The 14,241-nt window shown below is 44.6% G+C and overlaps 1 protein-coding gene across 8 annotated transcripts in view; it reads left to right on the forward strand.

The window, feature by feature from the left end:
* Positions 1-14,241, forward strand: part of LOC132523872 (dedicator of cytokinesis protein 5-like) — a 112,745-nt gene that overhangs the window by 69,317 nt on the left and 29,187 nt on the right. For all 8 annotated transcript variants that reach the window (XR_009541680.1, XR_009541681.1, XR_009541678.1 and 5 more), the window contains 4 exons: positions 1,754-1,873; positions 5,330-5,419; positions 7,381-7,485; positions 12,992-13,133. Coding sequence is in view for 4 of the 8 variants with exons in the window: in XM_060155687.1 (XP_060011670.1) it covers positions 1,754-1,873; positions 5,330-5,419; positions 7,381-7,485; positions 12,992-13,133 (457 nt within the window). In the remaining 4 variants the exon portion in view is untranslated. The remainder of the gene's footprint in view (positions 1-1,753; positions 1,874-5,329; positions 5,420-7,380; positions 7,486-12,991; positions 13,134-14,241) is intronic.

The following is a 14,241-nucleotide window of genomic DNA, read 5'->3' on the forward strand; positions in this document are numbered from 1 at the left end:
ACAAACCCGTGTCCCCTGCATCGGCAGGTGGACTCTAAACCACTGCACCACCAGGGAAGCCCTATACCACATTTTTATTCATTCATCCATTGATGGACACTTAGGTTGTATCTTGGCTAGTGTGAATGATACTGCAGTGAACACGGGGCTGCAGATGTCTCTTTGATAGCCTCACCCTATCCACTTTTCTTTATCTCCATTGCTACCATCTTGGTCCAAGTTATCATTTTTAGCCTCCTACTACATCTCCCTGCCTCCATTCTTGTCCGTAGCAATTCATTTTCTTGTGTAGTTTAACTTTTATTTTATACCTAAAGAATACATGTATATTGTTCCAAGCTTTGGAATTAAGAACTGGAGTCCTCTGCTTCACCACCTCCCCTAAGGCAGCCATTCACAGTTCATACTCAAGATTGGGGCACCAGAAAGCTTATTGTATGTGGGTTAGGGGGGAAGGCTTGTTGACTGTGGGCTGATCCGAAAGAAACCACAGTGTCAGTGACTGTAGGTCTTTTCGTTTGTGCTGCTCAGAAAATTCAGCTCTCCTATCCTGGCATAAGGTATGAGGTGTGGTTGCCACTTTTTCCCCATAGAGCTACTCAGTAGGGAATGCTGCTTATTAAGCAGAGTCCACATTTTCATCATTTCCGCCTTTTCATCATTGGTATGAGATCCCATCTTGATCACGTACTAAATCACTGTGTGGAGGGTCGGGGGGAACCTCTTTCTAGATGTTACATATTCTGCATGGGTCTCTGTCAGTTCATGCACCAGGACCACACTGTTTCCGTTATCAGTATGTTTTGTGACCTAGTAGTTTCTCTTCATTCCTCTTCTTTTTCAGAGTTTTCCACCTTCTTCCTTTTTGTTTATTTTTTCATGACTTTGGAATCATGAAATTTAAAAATTAATTTAGGGGAGAATTTCCATGTTTATAAAATAGCATGTTCTTATCCAAAAGCATGGTATGACTTGCCCTTTGTTCAAGTCTGCTTTTGTGCCCTCCTGTGGTGTATTAACATTTTCTGTGTAGAAGTCTTGAATATTCCTTGTTATGTTGATCCCTAGATATCTTTGCTTTTTAATTTAATTATGGTGAAATACATATAAAATTAAACTTACCATCCTAGGCATTTGTAAGTGTATAATTTAGTGGCCTTAAGTATATTCACATTGCTGTGCCTTGGTATCTGATCATTTTGGGTTTTTTCTTGTAGGGGTCATTTCTTCTGTTATCTTCGGCACGGTTATTATTTATATGAAATCTGTCTCTAATTTATTTCCAAATATGTTAATTTTGACCCCACTACTTAATGCTCTCCTTATTTGTGGTAGGTTTTCAGTTGGCACCCTTTGTGAATGGATTGATTATGAAGAATACAATCATTGCTTTCACATGATAGCTTTACCCCCTTTTTTGCATTTTTATACTTCCGCTTCCTCTCTTTTATCTGTACTGAGTGGTAACCAGTACAACCACAGTCATGATGGTTGGCAGCCTCACCTCATTCCTGACCTTCATGGGAATGCCTTGAGTGTCCATTTGGCATGCACTTGTTTTGAACCTGGCATGTGTATGTATATGCGTGTGCAATTTTTGTGTTTGATAAATCATCAAAAGTATATGATTGAGTCAAAGGTATATACAAATATTTCTGTGAATTTTTGCAGCTGAATATTTGTTACATTCATCTCCTTTCAATGAATTGATGTGTTGCATCAATCTCTTGTGTTGCGTGTGTGTGTTTTTCAGTGGTCTGACAAGCCCTGTGTACCCCATTTGCTTCAGAGGGACACTTACTATGTGTATACCCAGCAAGAGCTTAAAGAGAAGCTGTATCAAGAAATCATATCGTATTTTGACAAAGGCAAGGTGAGTGTTGGGTGGTTTGTTTTTGTGTGAAGGCAAAGGAGGAAATGACCCGCAATACTTACACACTACAGGTCTGATCTTCACCAGCCAGAGTTAGCGCAGAGACCCCTACAAGACAGCCCAAACTTCAGACACCAGCTGCAAGTTCAGGGGTCCCCAAGCCACCCACATTTCTGACCAATTGACTATAAATTTGGGGAGGGAGTGCCTATGGTTCCCCCCCTCGGGTTTGATACTATACCAGAACAACCAACAAAACTTGGTAAAATGCTGTTCTTAATGATTACAGTTTTATCATAAAGGATACAAATCAGAACCAGCCAGATGAAGAAATACACAGGGCAAGGTCTAGGAGGGTCCCAGGTGCATGGCTTCTCTGTCCTCTCCCTGTGGATTCAGACACGTCACACTCCTGGCGAACTGATGTGTTCGCCAACGAGGAAGCTCATTTGAGCTCTGTGTGCAGGGTTTTTAATTTTTTGTGTTTTTTTTTTGCCGCACCCCACGGCATGCGGGATCTTAGTTCCCCTACCAGGGATCGAACCCACGCCCCTTGCAGTGGAAGCGTGGAGTCTTAACCAGTGGACCGCCAGGGAAGTCCTGTGTGCAGGGTTTTTATTGGGGTGTCATTGTATTGGCTGGACTGATTGAATCATAAACCACATGAATAAACTCCATCTCCAGCCCCCATCTCCTCCCTGGAGGTCTGGCTGATGCTGTCTAGCTCAAGGCTCCAACCCTCTAATCAAATGGCTGGTGGTTCTGGCAGAGGCGAGCCCCCCCTGCCCACCATGAGTCACCTCGTTCGTATCAACTCCCGTGTGGTCTGAGAGGTCCACCATGAATAACAGCGACACTCCTGTCACTGGGGAAATTCCAAGAGTTTAGAAGCTGCCTCCCAGGAGCTCAGAACAAAGACCAGCCAAGTTCTTTATTATGCAACAGTGACTCATAACTTACGCTTTACTGTTCCCATGTGTATCTTTGAATTCTGATATTTTTAATGGGAGAGAAAATGAATAGATTAATTAAAGTAAGAAAAACAATAAACAGAGATGAGTTATCTTGAGGACACATAACCCAAGGGAGAATACAGTGGGCAGCCGAGAGGGCCTCCCTCTCTGTAACCTTAATTGTACCTTTTACATTTTGCTAAGGGCCAGGAGCTAGTATAATCCTTTTCAGTGCATTCTTTAGAGGTTGTTAGCTAACACCTGGGGCACATCCCATCCCCAGGTCACTGCCTGCCCGACACCTTAGGCTGTACTAACAAGCAACTTAAATGCCTATGAGGAAGAGAAAGTAAAATAAACATAAACTGGGCCACCGAGTCCTGGAATCTGTGATTAGCTGCAAAAAGCATGTCCAGCTGGAAGACTTTTAAATTGAAAAGAAGCATGGAAAGGGTCGGGGGAGAAAAAAAGTGTGTGCTATTGAAGCAAAACCGATTCCAGATTTGACTTTTTTCAAGGCGCTGCCGCTTCCAGCCACCACTCCTGTTTTACCAGTGGAACCTGTTGATTAAATAAATAATCATCATGATAAAATAGCTACCCTCGATTTAGTGCAAGTTACTGTTTTGGGTGATTTTCAAGCTGCTTTTCTAATTTAATTCTCCCTATAACCCTGTAAGGTAGCTCTTATCTCTATTTTACTGAGGAAGAATTTGAGGCCCAGAGAGCAAATATATTTGCTGAGACTTTTCAGCCTCTGCATCCCTTTACCCTCTTAAAAATCACTGAGGACCCCCAAGAGCTTTTGTTCACATGGATTATGTCTATTGATGCCTATTCATTTCTAGCCTTTGAAATTAAAACAAAATTTTTAAATATTTACTTGCTTGTTCTTTTAACAATAACACACTTATTGCCTGTTAATATAAATCATATCTATTTATGAACAATGACCATATTTTCCAAGAAGTGAGCGATGTGAGTGGCATTGTTGGACATTTTTGCAAATCTCTTTATTGTCTGGCTCCGTAGAAACAGCAGGATTCGAATATCCACTCCTACATCCAATGTGTTGTGACATTACACATCCTATAGCCCCTGGGAAACTCCACTGTAGGCTCATGAGAGAAAGAGCATTGCAAAAAGGCAAGTAAGATTAGTATTATTAAGAAGATGGTTTTGACCTCATGGACCCCTCGAAAGGGTCCTGGGGACTCCCAGAGACCAGGGACCACACTTTGAGAACCTCTGTGCTAGGCTGTCTTCCTGTCTCTTCCATTGAGTTACCATTTGGTGAATGAGGAGTGAACTGGGCCCCATGGTGCTGTTGACTGGCCTCCTGCACCAGGCCCAGCTGAGGCCCATGTGGCACATTTCAAAGAGTTTTCCATGATCCAGGCCCAGAAATTTCAGAAGGGACAAATTTGGGAAATATTAGAAGATTTAATTATTTATTTATTTTTGTATTTTTGTGCGGTACACGGGCCTCTCACTGTTGTGGCCTCTCCCGCTGCGGAGCACAGGCTCCGGACGCGCAGGCTCAGCCACCATGGCTCACGGGCCCAGCCGCTCCACGGCATGAGGGATCTTCCCGGACCGGGGTACGAACCCGTGTCCCCTGCATTGGCAGGCGGACTCTCAACCACTGCACCACCAGGGAAGCCCCTAGAAGATTTAATTTTAAAATGTTTTTACAACTGTATGTGAACTGTACACATGTTCCTTCGGCAGCCAGAAACAGTGGAACTTAGCATGTGGTTAACAAGACTGACGTTGGAAATTTCCAGATGTTGCGTTATTAGCAGTATCCAGCTAAGAGACATTTTATGAAATACCAAAATGATCAGAGTTTCGTCGGTCTGGGATGCTAGCCTCAGATGCTAGATATGTGCCTTCGGCTGTAATTTACATGTTCATAAATGCTGTGAGGCATTTCCTGAAGCTCTCTCTGACTATGTAGATAGTTTAGTTAGAAATAGGAAATCAGTGCCCTAACTTGGAGAAATAGTTTCCCAAATTCCACACAACAGTATGATCAGACTTTCTTTCATACCTCTACTCCTCCCAAACAACCTGACTCAGAAGGAACACACACACACATCTCAAAACCAGAACGAGAGCCCACACCAACTTCCTTTCCCCTCCAGCAAGACTTTCATACTCTCAAAGACTAGGTCTTTGGAACTGGTTCCACTTCACTTTCAATGGTCATTGCTCTTTAAACTCAGCATTGCTTTGTTTGTGGACACATGGTGTTCTTCATGTTCTTACAAACAGAATTAACAGAAAATGCCCCCTGGCGAAGTGGCTAAGGTACAGTAGATTTTTGATGTCAGAAAACAGGGTTAGTTGATCCAAGCCGTGAGGAACGTTGGGAGTGACCGCAGAAACTCAACCCACCTGACTCCCCTAGTCATTGCCCAGTGACTCTCCAGTGGCTTTTTCAACTGGATCAATGACTGCTTTGTTCTCCACGGGTAACCCTCCTTTTCTTTTTCTGAAGATGTGGGAGAAGGCAATCAAGCTGAGCAAAGAGTTGGCTGAGAATTATGAGAGCAAAGTATTCGACTACGAGGGCCTGGGTGATCTCCTGGTGAGTCTGGGTCAGAAGACGTCGAGCCTCTGGCAGGCGTGCTATTCGTAGTGTTTGTGAAAATGGTTTTGTAAGTTTAAAAAAGATAATTGATGTTCTTTACAATGGAAAAGTACACCTTGCTTAGAATAAAAATGAAGAGAAATGAGGTCTAAAAGCTGTTACCGCTATTTGTCCAGATTATCTTTGACAGGGGGCTCAGGATCCCCGTCTACAGCCCTCTCCTCTGTGCCTTTTGCTCCTCTGTGGACCCTCCATATCCCAGGCCCGGCACCCCTTTCCCCTCTCACTCACTCTGCCTTCCAGGAAGCCTTTCCACGTTTCAGATGTTTTCTGACATCTGTTCATCAGAATTACTTGTCCTGTGGTCCACATCCTCAGGGCTCTGCTGAATGAATGAACTGCTCATCTTTGAGCTCTGTTTTTTATGTTTATTTTCCAATTTTAAATCTTTTTTTTGTTTGTTTAAAAACTTTTTGTTTTTAGTTTGTTTTTTTGTTTGTTTTCTATTGTTTCTTATTGTTTTTTATCTTGATTCTCCAGTTTTGCCTTCCTCCTGCTTCGAATGTCCCCGGACATCTCTGCTCTTACAGTCATCCCGTCCTTGTGTATTACACCTGGCTGTTGGCACAGGTCACCTATTTCAAAACAGTAAAGCGAAACAAAAATAACCTTTTCCATGCCCAGTGGGGGGGGGCAACACAATATTACATTGGGTGATTTTCAGTGGAGGAGTCACGAAAGGTCAGGTCACCCATTGTCATGTAATAATTGGAGGAGATAGTTGTCAAGATCACTTTGAAAAGAATTTGTCTCTGTATGGTACCAGCTCCTGCCATCATGCAAAGAGTCACAGATGAATTTCACAAACTAAATTGAGCTGAGGCATGAGCAATGTAACAAGTTACCTCTCTAAGAAAACATTGTGATAGAATCCTTCACTGAGGTAGTGTAGTAATCACCTTGGCTCTAACCATGGTGGGAGGGACAGCTATCAAAGCCCCCCAGGTCTGGCTACCTATTTTGCTTCCTTTAAGGCTGACGCTCTATGCCCTGGTTGGGAAACCGCTCCCCACAGGAAGCATTAAAGATAGGGGTGGTACCAGTATATACAATGGAACATTAGCCATAAAAAGGAATGAAATTGGGTCATTTGTAGAGACGTGGTTGGATCTAGAGACTGTCATACAGAGTGAAGTAAGTCAGAAAGAGGAAAACAGATATCGTATATTAACGCATACATGGTACAGATGAACCCGTTTGCAAGGCAGAAATAGAGACAGATGTAGAGAACAAACATATGGACACTAAGGGGGGAAAGTGGCGATGGTGGTGGGGGTGGGATGAATTGGGAGATTGGGATTGACATGTATACACTAATATGTATAAAATGGATGACTAATAAGAACCTGCTGTATAAAAATAAATAAAATAAAAATTCAATTACAAAAAAAACAATAATAAGGGTGGTACCGGATTCGAAAAATAGAACACCACCACCCCCTTCTGGGCACCTGCAGCTGAACCGAGGCCTTGAATCGAAACCACCTGCATGAACTGGAAAGTTCTCTCTTTCCTCATATGTCTCTCTGTTCCAGTGCAGCCACCCACCTGAATCTCAGAAAGTGCTTCTTAACCTTTTAGGGGTCCTGAATGTACTTCAAGAAACTGGTGAAAGCTAAACTGTCCCTCCCTCCAGAGGTGAATGCACACACATCTGTCCTTCTACACATAACTGCAAGGATTCCCAGACCCTCCCGGGCCCATTCGTAGATGCAGGTCCAAAACCACCAATCCAGGGAAAGGATAATTCTTTGGCCCAAAAGATATTTTACAAAGACCTTTCATTTCTCTCTGTTACGTGGGAAACAACAAAGCAAATAGTCTGAGCTTTTTTTTTTTTTTTTTTTCCAGCGGTGCCCTTGTAACCTCCCTATGGAATGTCTTGTTTTGTTTTCCAGAAAAAAAGAGCCTCATTTTATGAGAACATCATTAAGGCAATGAGGCCTCAGCCTGAATACTTTGCTGTTGGCTACTACGGACAGGGCTTTCCTTCTTTCCTACGGGTAAGAAGCCTGAGGGTGGTCTCTCCAGCCATTCAGCCCTGCAGTCTGCAGGAGGGAAGGTCTTCATTTCTTTTCCAGATGGGTCTAGCCTGTTAGCAGCTGGAGACCCCTGTTCTCACGGTGGGAGGTTAGGGAGGGAAACCACTTCCTGAGCCGCTGGTCTCTTCACCGCCCCCCGCCCCCCCCCCCCGGGCCACCTCTGGTATTCTGGCAGTTCTTTTGTAAAATGACTTCTCCCAGGTGGAATGAAAAAGGGAAAAACAAAACCATTCCCTCCGCTGGTCTGCTGAGGGTCAGCCGGTGGGGGTGGGGGTGGGGGAGAAGAGTGTGGATTGATGTACCTAATTGTTTATTTTATTTCCAGCTAGAGCTAGTTTGAAAACAAATATCCCCAGGACAAGACTGCAAAAGGTTCACAAAAATAAAAACAGTTTTGTTGGAAGAATGAGAAGGACCATGTTTATCTTGTTTCTCAGATTTTTTTAGAATGTAATACTGATTTTACAATCGAAAAAGCAACCCCCCCCCAAAAAAGCCCCTCTTATTTTCTCCCACAGAAAAGAAGCCTCTGTTAGTGCTGAGCTATGTTTAAATATATATTATCCATCTTCCTTCCCCTAATTAAAAAAGAAAGAAAGAAAAAAGTGGAAAGGAAAATACATTCCTTATAGCGCCTAGTAAGGAAGTAGTTTGTTCATTCATTCAATAACTGTTTGCTTAGGGCCTACTGTGTGCCAGGCATTAGAGATACAGTGCTGATTATAATCAGATGTGGTCCTTGCTCTCACGGATTTGACAACCTAATGGGTGAGATGTTAATTAAATAATCGCGCAAACAAATATGAAATCGAAACTGACCGAGACAGGAATTCTGTGCTAGATGAGTTGGTTAAGCAAGGAGTATTTACCCAAGTAAGATTAAAACCTGTGTTCATGTAAAAATCGTACGTGATCGTTTATAGCGCTGTTACTTATAATCACTGAAGACTGGATACAGCTCATGTCTCCCTCAGCTGGTGAAGGGATCAGCATAGTGTGGGACAGCCGTGCAGTGGAAAACTACTCAGGAAAAAAAGGAATAAACTCCTGATACACGTAACCACAGGGATGAATCTCAGATGTATTGTGCTGAGTAAAAGAAAGCAGTTAGACCCTAAAGGCTACATACTGTGTGATTCTGTTGATATGACATTCTGGCCAAGCCAACACTTACCATAGGGATGGAGAGCAGGTCAGTGGTTATTGGATCTGGTCAGTGGAGCCGGTGGGGCGAAGGTTGGGCTACAAAGAGACATGGGGAGATTTTAAGTGGTGATGAAACTGTGCTATCTCTTAATTGTGGTCATGGTTATGTTTGTCAAAACCTGCAGAATTTTACACTAAAAGGGGTAGATTTTTACTATGCGTCAATTATACCTGAATTTTTTAAGAATCGGGAAAGACTTCCCAGGGAACTTCTGCTTCAGCTGGGATTTGAAAGGTGAACTGGGAGTCAGGAAGGTTAAGGGGATAGGAAAAGGCGCTTCAGGCAGAGGAAATAGCAGGCAAGGGCATGGCAGGGGCTGGGAGTGGAAGACGAGTGCTGTGGGAAGAGAGGGAGCTGGGGTGAGCGGGGAAGATGAGGCAGGAAGTGTGGGAGGGGCGTGCAGGGCTTTGGGGACCACATAGCGTGTTTTGTTGGCATCCAGAGAGCAGAGGGAGCCATTGTAGATTTTTCAGTGTTGGCAAGGTCGTCTGGCTTCGGTATGGAGAATGGATGGGACGTGCTTGTAGATAAGCCCCTAGAGACCATGGCAGATGTTCTGGGAAGAGATGACAGGTTGGCCTAGGGAGGTGGCTTTAGAGAGGAAGGGAAAGATTAGTGTGATGGAGACGCAGTAACAGTATTTGATGATTGATGGGATATGGCAATGAGCAAGTGGGAGGTGGTAAGAATGATTCCTGGCTCTCTGGTCTGCATAATTGGCGGGGCAGTGGATCCATCCACTAAGATGGCAACACTGGGAAAGGGCAGAATCATGGAGGAGAGAATGAATCCACTCACTGAATAAATATTTATTGAGCTCTTATCCATATCTTTTCATGAACGATAGCAAATTTAAGACCAGAACCTACTGCAGACCCATATTTATGGACCTTGCTGTAATATAGGCCAGGGGACAGAGTCTTAAACCCAAATCCCTGAAATTGTAGAGCTTCTGTTCTGGCTTGGAGAGACAAATAAATAAATACTAAGATAAATATCTGAGTGTGTCAGATGGCCTAGAACAGCGCCTCATACAGGGTAGACACTCAGCAAGTATCGTAGAGAAAAATGCGTCAGGGGAAGGTGAATGGAGAGGCAGACGGTGGGGATGGAGTTGCAATTTTAAACAGAGTGAATAGGAAAGACTTCGGTAAGAAAATGACACCTGAGCAAAACCCTGAAAGACGTGAGGGAGTAAGCCAGGCAGCTCTCAAGAGGGGGCCAGACAGTGAGAACAGCAGGTTCAAAAGACATGAGGCTGGAGATGCATGAACAAAAGGGCAGGTAGAGAACGGGCTCAGAGAGCTATGGGTACCAGATTGCAGAGGGCCTTTGGGATTTTTTTTTTTTTTTGCGGTACGCGGGCCTCTCACTGCTGTGGCCTCTCCCGTTGCTGAGCGCAGGCTCAGCGGCCATGGCTCACGGGCCCAGCCGCTCCACGGCATGTGGGATCTTCCCGGACCCGGGCACGAACCCGCGTCCCCTGCATCGGCAGGCGGACTCTCAACCACTGCGCCACCAGGGAAGCCCCCTTTGGGGTCTTTATAGGTTGTTTGGTTTTAGACATACTCAATGTGAGGTAGGTTTGGAACATCCAAAAAACGTGAGTCAAACATTTGCTCTATGGGTCTGGAACGCAAAGGAAAGTTCTAGGCCGGAGATAAAAGTTGGGTTATTTACGTGTCGTTAACACTGGTTGTAGATAAGGTGGCCAAGGGAGACTGGAGTAGTAAGAGTAGAGGGTCTGCAGTAGGTTCTGGTCTTAAATTTGCTATCGTTCATGGTAAGATATGGACAGCTAGCACACTTTACATATGATTATTGTGTCACATGGAATAATGGTTATGAACTGGAGGACAGCGGTGGTTCCGTGAGAACAAGAAGTCTAGACTTTCAGGGCTTCCCTGGTGGCGCAGTGGTTGAGAGTCCGCCTGCCGATCCAGGGGACACGGGTTCGTGCCCCGGTCTGGGAAGATCCCACATGCCACGGAGCGGCTGGGCCCGCGAGCCATGGCCGCTGAGCCTGCGCATCCGGAGCCTGTGCTCCGCAACGGGAGAGGCCACAGCAGTGAGAGGCCCGCGTACCGCAAAGAAGTCTAGACTTTCAAGTTGAAAAATTGGGGTCTAAATCATCTGCTGAGTGACTGTGATTTTGGCCCAATCACATGACCACCAAGTCTTGGTTTTCTGACCTTGAAGTTAGGGAAATAAGGCCCACATGGCAGGGCTGGTTTGAGAATGAAATGAATAGCAGATGGGAGTGCTTTATAAACTGTACAGGCGTTTGTAGGTGTTACGTGTTGTCAGCGTGTACTGAAAAGTAGAGAATCCACATGAATTATGTAACCTAAATGCCCTTGCATGTTACGGACTGTTTCCCCAAACTCAGTATAAGATTATATCCTCTCCCCTGACCCCAAGCAGGCCTCCGTCTCTTCTGTTTTTGTCAGCGACATCACTGTTCTTCCTGGTCCAAGGCCGTTACCTCAGAATCCTCATTGACTCTCCCATCCCTTTGCTCTTTACCAAACACCAAAGACTCAAACAGCAGTCCCTGTAGCTCCTCCTTCCCCCAAGGATTTTGCCAAGGATCCCTACAGTTGGATAGATTAGGTTGACTACACTTCCTCCTTCGTCACATTGCTCCCTCCTTCTAGAACCTCCAGTGAATTTCCAGGCCTTTGGACCATTGACCCACCTTTCCAGGCCTTTCAGATTCCGGCTCATCCAAGGATGTTTCTTCTACCTGCACTCTGTACTTTCTGCCTTGGGCCTTATTATTCTTCTTTTCACTTCCATGCCTGGCTGTCCTCCTCCCCTCCCCTCCCCTCCCTTCCCCCCTCCCCTCCCCTCCCTTCCCCCCTCCCCTCCCCTCCCTTCCCCCCTCCCCTCCCTCCCCTCCCTTCCCCCCTCCCCTCCCTCCCCTCCCCCTGCATCCAATCAAGTCTCGTGTCCTCCTGGAAACCTTTTCCTTCAGGTTGAGCTGCTTTGTACTGACCTTCTGCTTGTCTGGTTCCTTCCACAGTTATGGTCCACATCATACACTTCATTTTCTTATACTCCGACCCCTTAACCCGCCACAGTTTTGCCTGAATGAAGAAATTGCATAATGCATGCGTCATCCACATAAATCTTTCCCGGCTTGGAAACATTTTATCATCAATTCCAAAAGATCTGGCCATTTTCACTGCCCTCCGTTTTGAGCGTAGAAGGTATATTGCCTTCAAGGGACTTAAGTTATCTAAATTATCTTACTTACTTATTTGTTTACTTGTTTTCTATTTCTCTCCACCAGAGCAGAGTTACTGTTCTGTCCCTAGCGCCTGGCGTATCTCATTTGCTCGATACATACTGGTTGTGTGAATGGACAAGTGGTTTTTAAAAACATTTGACAGGACAATATGGGCCCAGATTTTAGTTAAAAAAGGATCACGTGTGGGCTTTAAATACTAAGTACTCATCTGAGTGACCATCGGAGGAGCAGGAACCTTCAAAACATGGCGACATTTGAACTTGCAACAGCTGTGAGGTGAATTTCTTCCATGCCTGGGGCCTAGAAAATTTCTTTTCAAAACATCCAATTTTATTAATTTTATTAAAGAGAAAAAGCTGCAGTTTGGAATGGAGAGACTAGTATTGAGGGTAGTTATTTTCTATGAGGCTTCAATGTGGCCATCCACGGTGATCTCCAGGATTGGCTTGGGACGGCTGTAGGTTAATCCTGTTCTCTGTTCCTGTCTCACCTGTTGTGTTGATTCGCTTCGTACTTTCGAGTTCTCTAGGCGGTGCCGCTCAAAGCGCTGGTTCCCTACCTGTTACTGGATCATGATGAGAAAGGAGCTTGCACCTCAAAAGTAAATGAATGTACTTCCTTCCTTCATTGAGAATTTCTTGCCATGAAAAGTATCAGCTAAACTAAAACAGCATGCCCGGTAACATCCTGGATTTCCATTAGGGTGCAAACTCCTTATCTCCTTGTGGATCCGTGTAGGCTGTTTGCACACCAGTTGTCATCCTTGGGCCGTACTCTGAGAAACACTGCGTGAAGCATTTTCATGCCTGTGACTTAACTCCACAGATAACCTGTGAGCTCTTTCGGATGTGATGGTTACTGTGGGGCACATAGCAGGTGCTCCATGAGGACGTGGTGGGGGCGTTGCACTTGGTCTGGGGAGGACAGCGGCTTCCTCGGGACCAGGCTCCCCAGTTGCCCCTTCACTCTTCATATTTAATTCTTTCCCTTGCTCTCCTGACCTGCAGAACAAGATCTTCATCTACCGGGGGAAGGAGTACGAGAGGCGAGAAGACTTCAGCCTGCGGCTGCTGACCCAGTTTCCCAACGCCGAGAAGATGGCCAGCACCACGCCCCCAGGAGAGGACATCAAGTCCTCCCCCAAGCAGCGTATCCTCATCCTGGGGTCACGGCTCAGGGGCTCTTGAACCTACAGCAGCCCCAGCCCAGCCAGAGAAGCCGAGGGTTCCATCCCATCCCTGCATGCCGATAGGTCCTGGCCTCAGACTCATTTAACCATCCTGACTCAGTGTCCCATTCTGTGTAAAAGCTTTGGGAACCTAATGTCCTTAGCTCAGGGCTATGATGTAACTAAAGGAGAGAGATGAGAAGCAAATGTTGAATATGAAGGGATGTGTGTTATAGCCACAAGCGGAGCCTGAGGCGAATAGACTTCCTGTTCTGAATTCTGGATCCTGGATAAAGAGGTGTAGCTCTTTTTGGGTAACATATAATGTCATCAAAAAACCAATTGCATGCTTTTTTAAAAATGAAGATGTTATAAAAGTAAACAGTATTCTAAAAGAGGTTGCTAAGACAGAGCTGGTGTGGCATGGTAGATAAATAAGAAAAAGGGCTCTGGAGCGTATTGCCTGGGTTCGAGTCCCAGTGCTGTCACTTACTGTGTCACTTTGGGCAACTTACTTAATTTCTCTGTACCTCAGTTTTCTCACCTGTAAAGTGGGGATGATGATCATTCTTCCCCTTGGAGTTCTTGCAAAGATTGAGTATCTGTAAAATACTAGGAACAGTGCCTGGTAAATACATAATAAAAGTTCAATATGTATTAATTATTAATTATATGTATTAATTATTGTAATTAATATGTATTAATTATAATATAATAATTATAATTAATTATATAATATATATTATATAATTATAAATATTATAATTAATTAATTATTATATTAATTATTGGTCAGTAGCTATAGAAAGATACACAGCAATGATAGATCAGTAGGCAGACCTGCCTTTCAGAGGAGAGTGGAGTGGCCTCTTAACACAGTGGATGCTTGGAAAAGAAAGGTTTTCTGGGAAAAATTGTTTCAGTTGTAGGGATTCAGTAAATGCTTGCGGGGCCTCCTTGGGATGGGATGAAAAGAGGTCTTCATGAATTGGATGTAGAAACAGGAGTCCCAGAGTCACGTCTGCATAGCCAATTTACCTTGGCAAGTTGCTTAGTTTCTCCAGGCCTTGGTTTTCTCATCTATAAAGT

This window comes from Lagenorhynchus albirostris, chromosome 7 (assembly GCF_949774975.1).
Source record: "Lagenorhynchus albirostris chromosome 7, mLagAlb1.1, whole genome shotgun sequence".
NCBI lineage: Eukaryota > Metazoa > Chordata > Mammalia > Artiodactyla > Delphinidae > Lagenorhynchus > Lagenorhynchus albirostris.